General features: G+C 42.1%; 1 protein-coding gene across 1 annotated transcript; it reads left to right on the top strand.

The window, feature by feature from the left end:
• Positions 1 to 3,500: 3,500 nt before the first annotated feature.
• LOC128302468 (uncharacterized) lies at positions 3,501 to 18,645 on the top strand. The gene is made up of 15 exons (XM_053039297.1): positions 3,501 to 3,750; positions 7,647 to 7,776; positions 10,511 to 10,625; positions 10,760 to 10,853; positions 11,016 to 11,129; positions 12,814 to 13,017; positions 13,681 to 13,971; positions 14,051 to 14,181; positions 15,005 to 15,167; positions 15,460 to 15,559; positions 15,678 to 15,871; positions 16,271 to 16,409; positions 16,483 to 16,870; positions 16,949 to 17,059; positions 17,283 to 18,645. Exons 1-15 carry the CDS (start codon positions 3,501 to 3,503, stop codon positions 17,571 to 17,573), a joined length of 2,715 nt encoding a protein of 904 aa, XP_052895257.1. The 3' UTR covers positions 17,574 to 18,645.
• Positions 18,646 to 20,591: the final 1,946 nt, after the last annotated feature.

Raw genomic sequence — 20,591 nt, 5'->3', positions numbered from 1 at the left:
TGTGGTGGTGATTTTCACTCGCTTTTAAAGTCACTGCATAACGGTGGTCAGCCAAATGACCATCATCATCCATTGATGGTTGAGCCATTCCATGGGTTCTGCTCGCTATTCCCCGTAGAGGTGAAAGACTGTGTATGATGGCCCATCAAATGGGAGATTTCTTTTCACACTGACTGCCCCCACAGCACAAAGGCCCCGAAGAATGTGGCTTGAATTGTTCGGACGAACTGTGAATAAACACGGAGCACAATCAATATCCTGAACCCCGGAGAGCCGACTCATTCCGATGCTCCATGATGTGGTCATGATTCGACGGTTGCTCTAAGGTTGCTTGCTAACATGAAAAGTCATCAGATAATCGTGAAGCAAGATTACATTCCCATTACATCTTTATGATACACTTTTATGCTAATGGCTTATCAGCAGCGATTGTTTTCCCGCGTTGTTTTGATTAGCTTGAAGGTTTTGAGCTACACGAATGAAGGTCAATGGCGAAGAAATGGAAAACAATTGGAAGATATTTAGCATCTCATGCTTTAATGGGAAGGTGATACTGCAATTAATAACCAACAAAACGAATTTAAACACCTCAATAGACTACGACCCACTACAGTAGAAAGAGCATCGAGATCCTGGAACTTGTTTCTGCATATCGGACGAAAACAAATAGATTCACATTCATCTTCCCATCACTCCATCGCAAGTACTCTTCATCACACCAGCACAAACAATGTCATCCTCCGTGTGCTGTCTTAAGCTCACTTGTACGTTTGCCACGATATCCATCACACAACAACAATGGAGGGCCACCTGCTTCTTGCCTTATTCGCCTCACAGGAAGGAAATCTTAAATCAGCCTCCTTTGCGATCCTTCTTAAGGCTTATCCGCATTTCGGCGGTGTCTGAGGCTTTATTCATCGAGCACACGTACGGAGAGGGAAGGAATATCGGAGCACATCGAAGGTTTCGCATCTTGAGGCACTGTTCATATTTCATTTTGCATGAACGTTTCCCTCCATCGCACGTACACGGTAGTGCAGACAAGATAGTCTATCGAGTGTGTGGGGCAAACCATCACTTTTACCGGAACACTAACTAAGCCTCCATGTAATGCCTTCTTTCAACAAATAGTGCACATGGTGTTCGGTGTTACTTCAACCCAGTTTTCCCTTCCAATCCGTAATATCCGTCATGCCTCCGGATGTCATTTTACCCACATAGTGTTGCATGGAGTTGCAATCGCCCACGGACACCTACTCGCCGTTGTTAACGAACGTGTTTACAAAGCTGTTGATCGAATGAATACATCCTGACGATATGAATGCCGACAGGGAAGGAGCGTAAGAGCCCTCTAGGAATGCATCCAATAAAAAAGAGGGTCCTCAGAAAAATGACGCCAACCACAAGACACCAAGAGCGATAAAATGCACACACTGGATGAGTTCCCCATTCAGGGCGCTCCATTGACGCAAACGTCAGGTAGCTCGTTCAATTTGTCTCCGTTGACAGTCTTGCCATGGTCCTTACCGCAGCGCATGGCTGAGAGGAGGTTATTTGCGTAAAATCTCGCATGAATGAGCAGCACAGTACATGGAATTCCCCCAACGCCTTATATGCACTGAAGGGTATTAAAAATAGAGTGTGGGATACGTTGTGTGTCGAGACCCGATCACGATAGGCACAGTTGTTTTAAGGTCTTCGTGTTGTGCGAAGGCTGACGCAGAAGGCATCAGTGCATTGAATCATTCAGCAGGTGTCAATTCAAAGAGTGTCATAATGAAAATTCCCTGGTGACGGATTAAGAAACTAACATGAAGGATATGCAGTTGGTGTCCTTTAAGGTAGAAACATGATTTGAACGCTACCAATATTATTATTGATGCAAGGAAATTATTTTGAATTAGTCGAATGTACTCATTTGGGTTTTTTATACTGGTTATTATATCACTATGAAGTATATTACCTACCGCATCTCTTAAACACTCTTCCTACCAAGCAACGGTGAGTGGCGAGTCTCCTTCTTTTTGAGGTTTTCTGCAATGTATACGTTCCGTTTCCGAACATTCGGAGCACTGCCACGAATAAAAACATTTCCCAACATGCTTTCTCGTATTACTTGCTGTTTATCTTTGTCTTTTCCACCAGACACGAGAACCGGCTACCGAACGGAAAAGAATAACAACCCGAGGTGGAAGTCGATGCAAAAACAACTCCTCGCGCTAGATGTAGACTTATTTCCTTGCGGGTTTTGTTGGATTATTTTGTGTTGTTACAGTGTTCTCTTGGCTAACAACTCCTTTCCAACGGAAGGGAATAACGCAACATAATAGCTGTGGGGGAAATAAGGACCTTTTCTTCATGAAGTATGATGCCATCGGATCCACTTCTGTCGTTACTCGTTTCTGTCCTTAACCTTGCCAGTGTGATTACAGAATCGTTAGCAAGGAGCTGTGGTTGAGTTGGATGGGAAGAGACCAACGTGCACTCTAATGGGGGTACATTGAAACCGAACGGAAAACACTCCTACTTGGATGTTGGAATATTATTAGTTTCCTTGATTTTTAAAACTTCTTTTACTAAAAATCAAATGTTTCATTGTGAATTGAACTACTCTCCAAATTCTACTTTAAAACATGTCAACAATCCATATCCCGCTTTATCCACCTGAAAATTGCTCTTATGGTTTCGAAATACTGTAATGGAATTAATGTTTTTTTCTCCATGTTTTCTTTCTCGTTTCAGAACGAAACCAAATAAAATATGCATCCCCTACCTAGAAAAAAGTCTGTTGCTGATTTTTCTCATGGTGGTTGTTGAGTTTCAGCACAGTTTTTTGCAATATTAGCAAAACACTGTTCCAACTCTAGAGTGAAAGCTTCCGTAAACGTGAACTCTCCAAAATAAAGCAAACGGACGCCAGTCGGCCCTTCAGGCAGCATCCGACATGAAGGACTAAACTGATGAAAGTTTTATTCTTCATGAGTGCAAAAATGTTCCATCTAAAGCGTTTTAAAAGCAGTGTTGGTTTTTCTAACAAGTTAGTTGCATTCAGTATTGTGTGCTTTGAGGTTCTATAGTGTATTTTATAAAAATGTTATAATTATTCATTATCTTAACAGTGTTCAGTGCTAAAATACAGCATTAGAGTGATGTTATAAATGTTATCATGTTACTTACATTAGACCAGTGCAAAGAAACCCGCCCGAAAGTGCAGTGAATGTGTGGAATAGTTAAAAACAACTTCGAAATAGGCCAGCATCAAGCAGTGATCGTGTTTAGCTAAAGTTTCACCACTCGTAGATAGCGTTCAATTCAGCTCATCAGCCCGATCCCATACATAGGGTACAGTAATAAAATGCACCTTGATCCACGTTCCTTACCTGGGAACGGCAGCAAAACCAAATCGCACACGCCGCAGCACCGTATTCGTCCACAAAGCCTACGGAATGTATGCTGAACCGACTGCAGGACGAAATCAAACATGACCGAGCGCGCCAACAATGACCATTAATCGACCGGCGTACGATGTTCAGCAACATCCTGCAACGGTACCAACAGTGAACGACGTCGACGACGACACGACCCGAGCCGGAAGCTACCCGTTCCGGTTGCACTTACCAGCGACGGGCGCATTTTTCTCGCACCGGTACCGTCCTTTGTCGTTTGCTTTTCTGCTTTTTCTGCTGCTGCATCTGTTTGCGCTTGCCGGGTCGGTTTGGTCGCATCCACGCAATGAGAAGGAAAACTTTGGTAAGTAATTGTGATTTCATAACGGTCATTACAGATGGTGGATAAGGTGCAGCAGCGAGCGCTTGTGATGAAAGATAACGCTAATGACTTCAGAAATGCTTTGACCGGGGTACTTTCGCAGTGGTCCAGCAGCGCTAGCGCTACTTTTTTTCCCGTCTGCAAAGAAAATGGCAAAGTGTAATGGTCTTGTTTGTCTTTACTGACCTGTGTTAGATTTTAAGTTCTGAAAAATTGGTTTTGATCCACAACAGACGATTCTTAAAAAAAACTCAATGATATTTTTTCGATACAAATTATGTTTAATAAAAGTCTATTCCACTCTTGGAAGGCCATTACTATGAACGTGTCATGGTAGCTTCTCTGATTGCATATGAAGTGATGTAGCTTAGCTGATTACCTAATATAAAACAATTTAATTTATAAACGTCTGAAACACTTCGGTGTTTAATTAAGATCTATCACAAATATTTGAATATTTTATAGCATATCGAAACTAAATTACGCAAATATTTGAGGAGTCAAGCAGTAGCGAAATGTAAAACAATTCTTGAAAATAATTTGTTCGCAGATAACATTAACATTAATGAACAATCAGTAATCATCGCAATTGCAAACAAATGACTTACGACCAGCATGCTCAACAATCTTATGCTCATCCACTGTGTTCCGAACAGCGAAGAGGAAACAATTTCACGGTTACGCATTCAGTTACACTCCGTTACGATCCAGTACCAGTGGTAACAGTACCCCCGTATGATGTAAAGCTGGAAATGAGTTGTGAACGAGAAAAATGATTTAATAAGAATTAGCAACCATGGTAATGAACTTCAATCTAATAAAGTCCTCCGAATGACTCCGAGTGGATAAGGTTTCCATCCGTTTTCTTTTTATCTGCTCGTTCTGTGTGTTATCCTCGCACTGATGGGTGGCGTACAATGTTCCATCAGCATCAGTCCTCGCCGGTAGAAATCCTTCACTGTGAGACTTCATGTACGAGCGGTGTAATTACAACCAAACAACATTCTTGCTACGTCTTCTGCTTCGCGTGCTCGGAAATCGAGTCATGGCAGATGCGAAAAAAAGCAATTCGAGAGAACGTGGACAGAAAATGGCAACAAGCACACACGCACATATAACGCCGTACATAGTGTTTTATGTCGCAACACTTCAAAGGACTTTGATGATGAAGCTCTTTTTTGTGTTGTGCATTTTGCTAGTTTACTGTGGATGCGTTTTTATTTCTCTGGTGCCACTTGTCGTTGAGGTTGCCATAATCGCTTACGTTGCGGTAGCTCCACCAATTTCAAGCTTCTTCTAATGTCCTCCACAAATTTACTTCAATTGTTTCGCTTGACATGATTGCACAGGATAAAGCAGCGTTGCTAATAAGACTTAAGTAATTAAAAATAATTTTAACAAGAAAACCAGCATGGATGTAAAAGAGAATTCGCGAATGGTTTGCTAAATCATTTTGTAAATCATTTTCTCATTTACTGTGAGCTTAATTCGACAAACGACGAGACTGTGTCTTATCCCACATGTGTTTCTACTCTGCTTTATTTTTATTTTTTCTTTTGAAAAGTTACATCAGTAAACATCAAACGCAGTCGACAGTGATGATCAGGTTTAATTAAATTGTTCCTTTGTAATTGTTGATTACACAATGTATCCGTGCATGATGTAACTGGGAAAACCCGCACGGTGGACCTTTTGCTTCGAGAATTTTAATTTAAACTGTGTGCAAGACCTGCGCGAGACCGTGCATCCATCATCGCGAAAAGTAATGAAAGTTGTTCGTGCTTTTCTTGCCATATTCCTTTCGCATTGTTACCCTAAAATAAGAGCTTTCCTAAACTGCTCATGCTTAGCGTGTAAAGCAATTTCACGTATTTTAATCTTCCTCCATTTTGTTTGATGTGAAGACATTTAATTAACAAAAAAAAAACACCAACCTCAACCGTAGTTGTTTTAATCAATAAAAATCAAACGTAACAATGTTCAAACATTCATTCGCCACACAACAGGATGATGGTTTTCGTGGTTTCAATTATGCCGTATAGTTACGCAACGATTTATTCCAAGTTCTGCTTAGATTTCGGAAGGTAGCACGTCTACACCGTTAAAAGCCACATCTAACGAATCGAACCGCGAACGACCGATTCGCGTGCAACTTTTAAGTAACCATTCTGCAAATGGCGGCACAGCTAAAGACAGACCGCTACCCCGAGGGGTGATCATCCCAGCGCAAGAAGCGAGTTTCAAGTTTCATGGTTTTAGCCGAACTACGGGCACCGCCGACGGTGTGCCGTCTCGCATCGTTACCGATAGCCGCAGGATGCGGCATAGAAGAATTTGTGGAAAAAATTAAATTAAAACCAACCGTAAACCCCAGCCCGGCTATGGAGTGGATGGAGCGGCCACAAGCCTAAAATGTTTCCACCGAAGCCGGTTCGGCAAATGTTGCCGAAGCCGGTGCTTTCTGCTACAGCAAAACCGCTCGAAGGTACTATCCTCGCCACTACCACGAACCGGGAATGGCTGGAATGGATTTTCTCGCCCTTTCTCACGGTCCACAAATTAAACGAACAATTGCAACAATTTGGCGTATCCGGGAGACGTGGATAATAATGGGAGCAAATTAAATTGCATTTCACAGGCGAAGGCGTCTGTTTGTGACAGTTTTCCTTTTGCAAAGTGAAAGAAACTACCCAGAAGACACAAAAAAGGACACAACGAAGCAAATGAATTGAATTTTAACAGTAAATAAATGGAGTTTCAATGAGTCCTCTTTGGTGACATAGCAAAATGTTTGTAAAAAAGACCCAAAAATCCTAAACAACCAACATGTACCGCCCCACCACTGGGAAAAGCGTTCATTTCCACCATAAACGTGACATGTCACATAAATTTTAACATCAGCTTCAGTGTGCAAGTAAACGGTACAAAGTCGTAAAAAAAACTTTCCCACCGACGAGTCTATTAAATTGAAAAATCATGCTCCAACACCCATTCAGGGATTTGGCCGAAACCTCACGACAGAGCTGGGCTAACGGGAAGCAAATGTAGCCCCATAAAAACGTACACCATCCAGTCCACTGACCTTGCCCACCCGTCCGGGACATGGGGAAGCAACACTAAAATGTGGCTATAAAATTGTGATATTTCTATATTTCGCTGTTTGCATGTTCGCCTCCCACGTGAAACCACTCCAAAGAGCTCAAAAAGAAGAGCAGAAATCACACACAAATACTTGACGACCGATGTAACTGGTGGGAAGATTACTATTGCCGCTGTTAAAGTCAATCCACCCGGTGAAGATGTATTTTTTCTTGCGAAGCTTCGAAGCATCAAACCAACCAGTAGTAAACGGTTCTGAAGAACTGAGCAGCAGTAACAGTTACAGGCGCTTGGAACTCCTAGCGGACCCATTAAGATCAGCCCACTCGCACTAAAGCGATGCCCACAGTGGATGTTGCTTTTGGCTCTTCTCTTTCGTCTGATTTTTAGTTTCACTTGGGATGCGTTGGAACGACGTGGTGCTATCCCTTAAACATACACCGTCTTGCACTTATTTACCACTCAAACAAAACTGGCTGGGATGTGGTTTCGGAAGGAGCCGAAAATGGTTTATTGTGCTGGTATAAAATTTATTGCCTAAAATCGGCGATGAATATTTGCATTCTAAATCATACCCTGCTAAGTAAGTTTGAGTGTTGGAGAAAGTTTATTTAGACAGTAATTAACGCTTAATATCGACAAAACATTGGGAAAGTTTATCCTTCATGTTGTATGGGAATTGGAATATTCAAATTAAATTATTTCTTGGTAAATGAAAGCAGCGCTCTTAACATTCCATCTCTATCCAATATGCTCTAAACTCAACAACACGTTGGCAGTTAAAACCACTGACGTGGAAGCAATCGAAGACCAGCAGGCCACTCTTTACTGTCCGCTTCTAGCATCGAACCGCGACAAAATCAATATGGTGCTGTGGTTTCGCGACAACGCTGGAATTCCTTTGTACAGGTAAGTGATATCCGTTCGCCTTCTCACATTTTCACATCCAGCTATTTAAGTTCCGATCCAGTTCCAGTGCAGGGCACCTCAATGGCAGCTTCTCTCTAAGCGCCAGAAAAGAAGGTCGTGTTTCGCTGCATAGCATTGCATCGATCAAAGTAGTCCAATGTGAAAGTTGCCAGTTTGTTGCATGGGTTGAAAAATATGTTTCCCATATCGTCCAGCTCCATAGTCGCTCCAGTTTGTTCTTTGTGCCACACTCGCCAGACCCTGCAAAGACCCACTTGACACTGCAGTAACGCCGCATACCCCATACGAACGGGAAAGGGGAAAATCAATCGAGAAATTGCCCTTCGATGCAGCAGCCTTCACTAATCCTTCACTCGGCTTCGGGTTTTATGTTTGCTCCTTTTATTATGCGCCGAACGAACCTCATTTTACACTTCATGAAATATAAAACTGAGATCCTCTTCCATCCAGGGTGGAAAAGTGTTCGTGGTGGCCAAAATCCCGTCCCAGGTCCCTCTTTTCCGCTGTTTTCGTTGTGCCCTGGTATAGGAAATACCGGGCTTAACCCGATATTCTAGCACAGTCCAAGTAGTGGAGCCCGGTGTATGGAACATAAATATTCCCTCGGTGGAGTATGGTTTCATTTGCCTTCTTTTCCGGATGAACGGTGCAGCAATGCAGTTCCTGAATGCATCAGGATCAGGTACATCCCTTAAGGCTGGAAAGTTTTGCTTGATTTTTCCCAGGTTTCGGTTCCGGTTACATGACATTTTTCGTACGTTTTGCCGGTTACACTGTCGATGCAATACGGTAAAGATGGGAAATTGATGGCTATAAGCCATACTTGAATATGCAGTTTGTAATGCTTCTAGCGAACAAATCGACGACAAATCCTTACTGGAAACCTCAAGAGAAGTTGTCAAATTCAGCAATTTAGGCAAAACGTCTGTATTATTCAAAGAGACATAGTTTTTGGGCTAAAAATCCTTTTATTCGCAGTGAATAAAATCAATGAATTGATCTCTTAAGTAAAATTTTACGAATACTTTCCACCATTCTACCACGCTGATCCCAGGTGCTGAAAGAAAGGCTAAATCTACACTACCTTAGGGGTTAACGATTAACGCTTTAACTCATTCCCCTCTCTATTACCAATTCTTCCCACTCCTTACGCTCTGATAAGCAGCAGAGAAGAAAGAGCAGCAACCATAAGCGGAAATGACAATAAAAAAGATAACAATTTATATAAAATCACTTGGCCAGGAACAATTTCCCGCTCGGATTTCCTGCCAAAGGAAAAGCGATTCCAAAAGCGAATCATCCTAGATAACACATTACAGGACGGTTGTTGGTCAGTGGAATAGAAATGATTCCCTCTTTCCCCTCGCTCCTTTCCATTGCTTTCACACCACTCTTTCACCGTACCACACCATTACAGCGATGGACACACACACATTCACTTCCATGGTTTGGAATAGCCCTTCCGTAAGCATCTCGATTGGATAAATGGTCATGTGAAGGCAAAATTTGTGGATCATGGTTTTTCGGGTGCGATGCTGAGCAATCTGCAGATGGCTGCAAACGAAGAGGAGTCAGAGTTGCCAGGTTGGGTGCTGTAGTGTACTGGGTTGGTCAGCAACCCATTACTGACACTCCGTAGTTACAGCAGTTGTGGGTCACTTACCGGAGCGGAGATTACTGTGTGACAATAAGGGGTTTTTGAAGCGGACACATTCGTCGAGGCAAGGCTAAAGTGCTGCAATGCGAGACAAGATTTTTCTCTATCAACTGGTACGGATTATTTCATTGTTCAGAAGCCATCACCGGGTTTATCACGGGATATCCTGGCATTGAGTGATACGGGGTGGTGGACGGTTCGGAAAGTTTATTTTTTCGTTTACTCGAACTTCCATTGTTTGGCGTTGGGTAAATCTCTTCGCTTTATGGAACAGCTTCCCTTCTAAACACAAACGTACACACACTCACATGGAAAAAGGAGCTCTATGATACGACAATGAAGCGGATTGCTCCGGAGCTCGATATCTAGATTTGGTGGCTTTTTTGTAGTTTCAAAACGATCTGCAATGTGAGTAGCGCACAAACGCTAAGCTGCTGCAAGATTCCATTGGCTCACTCATATCAAAACAAACGATATTGAGGTCATAAACATAGAAAAGCGAATCGTTGCAAAAGGGTCCCACTTGGTAGAATAAAGTAGAGACCGGACAGAAAAAATATCCCCTTTTGGAGGTAATTATCGTCTGGCAGTGATGAAAATCTTCAGTAGAGATAAACTTGTGCTCAAGCAATAGTGAGTTTTAGGTGAAAAGGATAATGGTTTAGGTTACAGTCGTTGCCACTAAATTTCTCTCTCTAGCGCATGCATTTTTGTTACGAAATCACCACTTTCACACTGTCAAAGAACGCATCAATTTTTGTCTGATAAGATCTAATTTTACATTTCAATTAAAATATCATTCCAAGTGTTGAAAATTTATAAGATGAGAAAAAAATTTAACATAATTTGTACAGTTTCTAATATCGATGCAGTTAAAAAAATTACACTGAAATTAAAAAAAAAGAACACATTCAAAAATTTATGTCTTCGAGAAAAAAATAGCGGCAACTACTTTTTTTTAAGTAAAAATAGTCAATTTTTAAACTAAGAACTACTTATAACACCTTGATTATGGATTTTGTTTGCTCCTCTTGCATTTTTCCATACCCGCAACAGTCTCGATGTACGGGGAAAATCGCTCAACGATGCTCAACATTGGTCCGCGCCGCAGGTGTTTGGTCCACGTGCCCGTTACGTGATCGAAAGTGATCCAGCATATTTGGAATTGAACGTAAGTTGTTAACGTCACCCATTTCGATTTGATTTCGCATCCCTGTTGCTTTTGTTGTGTAAATATGACGAACACTCAGTTCGATTGTGCAACCATTCCGTGCGTAATACGTTCCTTTTTTTCCCCTTGGGCAGGAAATTAAACGTCACGATCAGGGAATTTATCGTTGCCGGGTTGACTTCCAAAATAGCCAAACGCAAAGCTTCCGCTTCAATCTCACCGTGATTAGTAAGTTAGAAGTGTTTTTTTGTTTACAATGATATCCAAATCTAAATCATACAAAATGACTGAACCATTTCGCAAACGGTTCGTTCTATGCGTTCCACTGCCATTCTCACTTACATCCGTTCCATATATTCTTTTTACCAAAAATAAAAAACAACTCTACAGTACCGCCATCGCAACCCGTAGTTCTAGATCGCTGGGGACGTGTCATAAATAGTACAATAATAGGACCAAAGGAGGAAGGAGATGATATACTGCTGACGTGCCGTGTGGTTGGAGGTAATTTATGTAAAGTTTCTCTGCCTTGAAAAGTTCATTTAAAAAGAAACGTGACAACTTTAGACATGCATATTGTATTGTTCCTTTGTGTCGTGTCTTTATGCTTTTCCCATTAGTTAAGTCATACACCAACCAGTTATTGTTATATTTTTATTATGATTCACTAACCTCCCTACTGCCCTATATGAAATATTAATGTTAATCTATTTTTCCGGAGTACACAAACCCCATCCATAAACCAACCAGACAGCGAAAGCAACGCAGACGATGAACTTTAATTGAGTCCAAAAGAACCGCGAGATGTCAAAACACTCCGTAGCGTTGAAAGGCGAATCTGCTTTTTTCCTTTTTTTTTTTGTTCAACCCTGTCTGTCTCCTGGCCACCTTCTCTCCCCTTGAAAAGCAAACATAAAAATTGTGTATAAAAAAAGAATAAAAAAAACCAACCGTGAAACGAAACGAAAAGTTGATCTGGCACCAGTGCTCGAATCCAGCTCCCGAAGCCCCTAAGGGGTTTCACTACTCATTCGAGCGTACTTAAAAGTTTAAAGTCGACTGCAGATGTTTCACGGTCTGGCAAGCTTTGGCTGATATTTGTTTGACTATTATTTCAGCCGCCCGGCAATGGTGAGAAAAATGTGTGCCTTGCCTAGCGCGCGAGTCGACCATTGGAAGCGACCGGAAGGGAAAAAGTTCACTAGCAACGCAAGCTAAAGCACACACTTTCCAGTTTGCCAATTGAGTTTTGATGTTGGGGTTTGCAATACCTCTTTGAACAGTGTAGGTTTTCGTTTATTTTACACTCATACATAAGTGTGGGAGTGCAAAAAATGCAATTGGATCCCAAGTACACGAGAGGGATCATAACTTTAAATGACTTAAAATGTTACAAATCTTCCACAAAGCCGGACCAGTACTCACGTAGCCCAGCAGTGTGAAAGTTTCTCAAATCGAATAGTGCAAGCACAAGGCGAACGATGTGGAGCCAGAAGCAATTCTGCTCATACAAAAACCCCTTGCTAACGATTTTATAATTCTATTGAAAAGCAAACCTTTGCATCTTTCCACGGATAAACCCGTTTCATCCGGGCGGTGTATGTTCTGGGCAAGGAAATGTGAATTTAAACGGTGCAATGGATTTGCATACAAATTCAACATTGATTGAATGGCAAACGGAGTGCAGAATAGTATGGCAGAACAGCAACAAAAAAGAGAAAGGAATCGAGTTTACCCAAAGTGGAAACGGAATCTACGGAAGAGCATTTCCTCTCTTTTATCTGCTCACAAGAGTTCCTGTTAGCAAGGAGAAAGATTTGTTCACTTGAAAGTATATTGAATCGGGACAGGTTTCTCAAAGAAAAAACTTTGAATTGAAACTTTGAAAATCTTGTTCAATAAAAACAACTGCTATTAAAATGATCGAATCGAAATTACTAGCAAATTTACCCAAGACAAGAACCACTTCCAATATCCATCTTCATTAATGCTCTTCTTTCAACGTATTTTCGTTTTAATTAATCTCTATTCCGTATTCTCATCCTTCCATTCTGTACATTGTTGTTGAGAAAGAACAATTTTCCTTATTTTTGTATGCAATGTCATTTGCTACGAGTTGTGTATCTCCTTCCTTTAATCTGTGTCTCACCCCATTCCTTACAAAACTCCCCACTATCGATCGCTTCAGGCAGACCGCAGCCCGATGTGCTCTGGTTCATCAACGATAATCTGGTGGATAATCAGATCGAACAGAACACCGGAAACATTATCGAAAATCGTCTGCTGTGGACATCCGTCCAGCGTCACCAGCTGCATTCGGTCTTCACGTGCCAGGCGTCCAACACGAAGCTGATGGAACCCCGTACGAGCAAGTTTGTGCTCGATATGTACCGTAAGTGTTTGAAAGCGTCAATTTTCACCATCGCCATTACCGGACATGCTTTCGGACGACAGCAAGACAGGGGAATGAAAGGGGATGCTTGCTTCGAGGGTGGCCAAAATGATACGGATGGATGGTACAGGAAACTGATCACGTTTGGTACAATCTTGCACGCTTGATTGAATGTGTCCGAGAGCATGTTCATTTGCTAGAAGGAATACAGAAAGTACAAGTGTCCTTTGTCGATATCAATGTTGTTTTCAGACACAGATCCATACATAATTTGCTAGGAAATAGAATGCATGCAGTTAAGCTAATTTTTGTTGATCATTTCCATCATTAATTCCAGATTTATGTAACTCATTTTTTTGAAGATATTTTCAAACATTTGAAGATTTCTCTACCCTAACTTTAAACCATTTTAAACACCTGTTTTGGTTATCTGTTCTGAAACATATTTTGCAAATCACAAAATATTATTCATTTGATGCCGTTCAGGAGATGATTTACCAAGGCAACACTCCCATTGATATTAGCAAACTAAACAGACAAACCCGTTTTCCCAACGCAAACATTACAAAACCGAAGACCCTTATCATGGCCCTGCACAAGCGTTTGCTAAACGAATAAACTGCCATAACCGCATTTCCTTCCGTTTTATACCGCACACCTCAGTAAAACCGTTGGTGGTGAACATTCTGAACGCAACCGAATCGCTTGCCGCCCACAAGGAGTACCAGATCGTCTGTCAGTCTACTGGTGCGCGTCCGAATGCGGTCATCCAGTGGACCAAGGGCAAAAAGACGCTCAAACGCATCAAGGAGCACTCGATCCGCAACACTACCTACTCCGTACTGACGTTCGTGCCAACGGTGGAGGATGACGGACGGTTGTTGGGTTGCCGGGCCCAGAACCCGAAGGTGGCCGGCCTGTTCCTGGAACACTTCCAAAACATCAGCGTGCACTGTGAGTACTCGTGTGCCTCTTCTGCTGAGTCCATGTCCTTGATTGGGGGTCGGTTTGTTTCTTTGATGAATCCTGCCAGATCCGCCGGTAGTTGTGCTTCAGCTTGGTTCCACACTCGCGATGGACGATATCAAGGAGGGTGACGACATCTACTTCGAGTGCAAGATACAATCCAATCCGTCATGGCGAAGGTTAACCTGGTTACACAATGTAAGTACAGATCTGTTGTCTGCTGGCTGTTGGAATGCGTCTTCGTACGGGCATTCCAAATGTTCCGCAAATACTGCACCCATGTTTAACGACAAACCGTGAATTCCTTTTACAACCCTTCCATTACCCTGTTCCTTAACGGTGATACTACCGCACCCAAAGCACTCACTCTTGAACGCGCTGAAATTATGGGCATTATTCTGTTCGATCACGTACGCCACATTATTTTGCGTTCCAATACTCCACGCCATCGGCCAGCGGATGTCGGAAGGAAAATTCCTTTCCAAATATCCAACAAATTCCAGCACTACTGTTCCTTTCGGGAACGAGCATCGCACCATCACGATCTCTCTAGTGCCCGGCATCATCATCGAAAAGAATACCCATTTTCCGAGAAACAAAAACGGTCGCAACCACTGTGCTACAACTGTGCAACAACCTCAATTACATCAAATTTGCATAAATTTATTGGCGAAACAGTTCGGTCTAGTACACTAAATGATACAGCTATTGCTAACCACAAACCCTTCGAGTGTATGGATGGATGGTGATTTGTACCAGAGGTTGCTTTCCCCGTCTAATACGCTCGGGGTTTTACGAGCCAACGGTCTCAATTAGACCGCTGCTGAAGTGCAGTGCATTTGCCAGAGCCTGAGTTGACTAATTTGCTGCGATATAGTTTCATTCCCAAAACTCATCCACGCTGTTTGTCGATACATGCGATTCGATGCTTATTGATGATACTCCCAATCATCATCATCATCATCATCGCCATCGCTGTCATTACGAGTCAACGTTTCTGTTTAATCAATTTCTCCACCAGGGAGTGCAACTACCTCAGAACTCGTCGTCAACGAAAATCGTTCGCTCGAACCAGAGTCTGGTCATACAGAAGGTGACACGTTACTCGAGCGGTTCGTACCAGTGCGGAGCACTCAATTCCGAGGGCGAAACGCTTAGCAATGAGATCATACTCAACATCAAATGTAAGTTGCTTAATTAAGGGGTAGCGTCGAGTTTCCACTTGACTGGTCATGTTTGGCATGTCTTTAAGTGCTTCTAGTTTGGTGTTTCATCTTAAAATTGGATGTAATTGTACTTTATTACATCCAATGTTAATGAATGATGTTCATAGAACTTACAAACTCAATTTTTCCTTCCGTATAAACTATTGTAAATTTGTTATGATACGAGATGATTGGTTTATTGTTCTCCTAAACTCAAAAAAATACACAAAAATTACTAATTATTCTCTGTATTGTTTTCGCCTCCCAAAAGATGTTCCTCTTTGCGCAACGGACAAGATTATAAGCATCGGTGTCTCGCTGGACGAAACAATCACCGTTAGTTGTGATATAATAACGCACCCATTGGCAAGGTAAGAGTAGACTGCTCCAACTCCTCCAACAAACACACACACCCTCGAGTAATTGTAAACGTTTTAAATGGACTGTGCGGACTTCACTTTACTGTTCGGGGTTTTCTCCTCTCATTAGCAAGTTTTACTGGCGTTTCGAAAACTCGGAAGAGGTACTGGAGATTGAGCAGCATCGATTTTCCAGCAATGGTTCGACGAGCCAGCTGCACTACACACCGACCAGCGAACAGGAGTACGGTACGCTGTCCTGCTGGGGTACGAACGAGATCGGAACAATGGCGGAACCGTGCATTTTCCACCTGATTGCAGCCGGTACGGATGCAAGCACTTATTTTGCTGGCTGTTTGTCTGCTTTTGGTTTTCCTTTTTTTCCCTCCCGCTTTTTCGCTTTTGTTCGATTGCCAGTGCATGCTGGCGGTAACGGTTTTACCAGCAACAGCAGCAACCGTTCGCATCGCATAAATAATGAAGGAAAATTGATGCTTGTGTTTGTTGGTACTGTTTTTTGGTCCGTATTTTTTTCTTTTTGCTCTCTCGCTTTACCATAACTAGTGATACGAGCTTGATTGGCCTCATTTTCCTGGAAAAGAAGACAATAGTAAAATGAAATACGATAAATTTATGTTTTTTCCATCATGCAAATTGCATGATAATTCTCCTACTGTTCCATGCTCACATGTACCGGCGGGATGTTGGATCATTCCGTCACAGGTTTGCCCACCTCGGTTATCAATTGCTCGTGGCGCAACTTCACCAACGCATTCGAGGTGAACTGTCACCAGGGATATGATGGTGGACTGAAGCAATCATTCGTGCTGGAGATGCTTTCTAGCCGTTACCCGGGACACAGGTAAGAGACGATCGAAATATTCTCCCAAATTCTAGACCAACAAGATGAAAACCGGTTTCGGTTCCATTCGTAGCATCAATCTCACCAACACCGAGGAACCCATCTTCAGCATCACATCCTTCGACCTGCTCCGACAGCAGCTGCCCGCCGGAGGACATCGCCAGCCGGACTCGCTCAAGCTGTACGTCTACTCGGTCAACCATAAAGGTCACAGTCCGCGCATCTTTATTGCGGATCTCTTCATACCGGGCGCACTCGACGATCCCGCACCGAGCCAAGACCCCAAATCAACCCTGCTGACACCCATCCTGATCGGGCTGTTCCTAACCATCGTACTGATCATTATCATCATTATTGTTAGAATTTATCTGAAATCGAAAAGACTTAAACAAAATATTAATAAAGAAAAGCGATACACGGAGGAGTCGAAAAATACGCTTCTGCTGGTCGACATATCGAAGGTACTGTCGGACAGATCCGATCGATGGATGAGTTGGGAGTAATGAGTTTCTTGTGCTGCATCTGCCTCCCAATTTCAGAAGGACAAACCCACGAAAACCACCAAATGGATGAACAACGTCGGCAGCAGCATTAAAACGAAAACCAAAGTAGAAACTATTGACGACGAGCAGGATCCCGATCTGATACCGGTAAGCTTCTTGCCCGGTGCAAAGTTGCCCCATTGTTGAGGCTTTCGTAAACTGTCAAGCCCGCGGCTACTAGATCCGTTTGACAGGAGCTTTTTCTCAAAGCTTGTTCTACATTTGCCTTTCTCTCCCGTTGGCATTGTTCATTTCAATGATCAACTTTTTCACCGACAACATGCATGTGATGTTTTTGCCCTTTCTTCCACATTCTCGACTGCCGTGCCAGTATCCCCGACTGACGGACATCCACCAGGAAGAGCTGATTCCGATTAACTCGACCGGTTCCGCATTTGCTATCAAGCAGCACATCACCCATTCGCCCCAGGAGCTAGAACCGGACAAGGTGGACAGGGATAAGGGTCAGGATCGGTTTTACCATCAGGCAAACCACCATCACCATCAGCCCATCATATCAAGCACCACCTACCGGGACGAGGAGATCTCCGAGGCGGAAATCAACCTGAAAGGAATTGAAGACTTCCTAATGACAAACCGAGTGCCGGAAAGCTGTGTGTGATATCTATCCTTCGCAAACCGATACCGGTGCTGCTTACCCTTCCTTGCTCAGATGGTCAGCGCACGGCAGGCACAAAACGAAAAGAACAATCGAGCACCAAGCGCGCCGAAGGCCCCGTTCACTGCCGACTGTGTCGACTTTGTCGACGATCGGATTGGAGTGATTCAATTTGTGCTGTCTATCATTCGTACCATTTTATTTTTGTGAGAATTCGTTCGAATCGTTCACTCGAGTTTGTTGTTTTGTGTGGAACCTAAAAGCAAAAGTTTTCGAAGTAACTTCTGGCCAACTGATGGTGCATTAAATCAGAAAGTTGTTTTTTCCTGCTCTACTTATTCTCTTCGGGAAAGATTGAGTTTGAAGGGCGCACAAAGTAAAAGCACGTTTCAAAGGTGTTTTTTGTTTGTTTTTTTTTGTGGAAATGGAGGTAAAAATATAAAATTTAAACAAATCGAATCGTTGCTGGAGTAAATTGCTTCCTAATTTTAAAGCTCTGTACAAATTGGAAAAATACGAAGCTGTTTTAAAACGGGCCGGCAAGGAATAATGTTCCAATTTAAAGCTTAAATTTACAACTTTAAGTAGGAGCTCGGAATGTTCAGCTCAATAACGGATACATAATACTTAATCTTGGTCCCTTTCAATGTATAAAAAAGCAAAAACAAGCAAACCAAAAATGTATTTAAAGTAAGAAACATTCGGCTAAACAAGAAAGTATCACAAGCGGAACCGTGTGTGATTGGCGCAACGAATGGAACCTTTTTATGTTTTGGAGCGCGGAATCTGCCCACTAATGCAAATGGTGTGGGTATGCAAAAGGATGTAGTAGTAATATTCTCGCTAAATTACTCAAGAAGTGGAAACATCCTGCTCTATTCAATATGGACGTGTACCTAACTAGGATCGAACGTTAATCGGATAAGGATGTTGTAAGTGTACCGCTGCTAGGTGAATGAACTCTTATTATTGATTCATTATGTTTACTTTTATTGGTCATATTCTAACTATTATTGTAATAAACGGAAACGGAAAATGGCATTGTTTGTATAATAAAAGAATTTTTCAATAAAATGGCGCAATATGTTTACTTTCTTCTACAGTGTTTCTTTTTTACCAATATCTGGATAAGATTAATAATTTTATTTCTTCATTTCATTTCAAAAGTTCGTTTCATTACCAATGACATTTCATCATATGTTTGAACATAAATAATAAAACATGTTGTACATTGGCTTAACATTCTAAAAAAAACACATTTTATAAAGCATCATACTAATGAGAAAAAAGACACCTAAATTCGACGTGAACCAAATCATGCATAAAACACAAGCCATAAATTATCGATCCACCAGCTCGTAGAAAGTGTTCCAACAAAGTGCAAACAAAAAAAAATCATCACGACACTCCCAAATGGCAATCCTTCCGATCTTTTCCAAAAGTTCAAACGCCCGGAAAGTTTCTAAATGTGAACCCTGTTTTTACCCAATCATCTCTTCCGGCCACCGGAATAGACCGAAAGGGGAGAAGGGTGGAATCACTTTCTTCAATTCACTTTCGGTCCCTTTTTCCAATTTCTGCCTTCCGCCTTGTTCTACAAAGTGGTCGCCGGCTGCTTCGTAACCTCAAACAACAACAAAAAAACCGGTGTTGGACACATTCGAGATAGAAAGTACACCCTGCTCATCTTACCTGGACCTGTTGATTGTGCAAGCGTGAAAAAGCCCGAAAAGGGTATTATGGGATGCGTTGGATCAGGTTAAGGGTTATTTGTTTCATTTTGCTCTACAAAGCCATCATTCGATCTGCAAACAATTCTGCTGTCTTACATTTATTGCTAAATAAGATGAGCCGAAGATGGTACCGAACGGTGGGTCCTCAATTACATAAATCATCTCGTAACGATGAGATAAAAGCGACCCACTTTCAAGGACACTTTCTGAATGATTAGATATAATTTAGTAGCCGTCATAAGTGTTATTTCAAACTTGATAGATAATAGTTTACTATTATTTGAAAACTCATTATTTAAAGACTTCGATTACAAATTCATCAAAAACTCCAATACATTCTCGATTTATTCTAGCAACAACTTAATTTCTATATAACAAAATCAATTAGTAAACTGAAAGGATATTCAATAAGGAATATATTCCGTATTTGGAACTCATATCGCGTTGCAGGCTTTATTCCGCTTAAATATCTCACCATCCCAACTGGCTTCTACACACAAAACACCCTCGAGCATGGAATCGCCGCATAAGAACACCGCCCGGAAAGTGAAACTGGGGAGGAGTGTAAATAGTGACCAAAAAGGCGCTATAATGTTCTGCTTCATCGTGCCACTATTACCATATCGATGGTTCCATCTTAGCCCTACACAACGCATGGCAAATGTTGTGGGATGTACACAAGTGTTGTTGGTGATGAGAGAAAAAAATAAACCGGCCCACAAAATGGAAACTCTCCAACACTATCCCGGAAGCAGCCCAGTCATATTCACATCCTGCCAACCAAAATGTCCTGTGGGCGAACGATGGGCAAATATTTGGCTGGCCGTTCGTTCTATCGGGATCGGACCCTGCTGCAAACAATCTCCTAAGCCTGTCCACCGCATCTGCCCCCTGCATTTAATTCAACATGCCTTTTTTGGCTAACGTTTTGGTATCGCCTTAAGCACCAGCTGAGGGTGAGGAAAATCAATGATCCAGCCGGATGTGAGTGGGTGGACGGATGGGTGTTTATTTCTTTCACCTTCGTATAAAAAAACGAAGAAAGGAATAGCTTTGCCCCGAATCATAGCGTCTAGCATGATGAGCTTTGCTTTGGTAAATGCTCGGAAGCCATACTTCTCACTATTCATCAAATAAACAACACTATGGGACGTCGAATGTTTGGTGCAACAGGATAAGGAATAAGCTGCTTTTAAGAGCACAAGAAAAACATACCTTAATGACAACCTCGAGATGTTTGGAGAGCAGTCAGATATTAGTGATTTCGACAACAGACAATTGATTTGAT

Source organism: Anopheles moucheti, chromosome 3 (genome assembly GCF_943734755.1).
Source record: "Anopheles moucheti chromosome 3, idAnoMoucSN_F20_07, whole genome shotgun sequence".
NCBI lineage: Eukaryota > Metazoa > Arthropoda > Insecta > Diptera > Culicidae > Anopheles > Anopheles moucheti.
Note: the sequence above shows the minus strand (reverse complement) of the source record. Positions and strands in the feature narration are given on the sequence as shown.

What these genes read in the sequence shown, in the direction of transcription:
- LOC128302468 (XM_053039297.1), top strand. Translation starts at nt 3,501, where the DNA reads ATGACCATTAATCGACCGGCGTACGATGTTCAGCAACATCCTGCAACG. An exon ending in CAATGAGAAGGAAAACTTTG is followed by an intron (nt 3,751 to 7,646) that starts GTAAGTAATTGT and finishes ACACGTTGGCAG; the next exon opens with TTAAAACCACTGACGTGGAA. An exon ending in GACGTGCCGTGTGGTTGGAG is followed by an intron (nt 11,130 to 12,813) that starts GTAATTTATGTA and finishes CGATCGCTTCAG; the next exon opens with GCAGACCGCAGCCCGATGTG.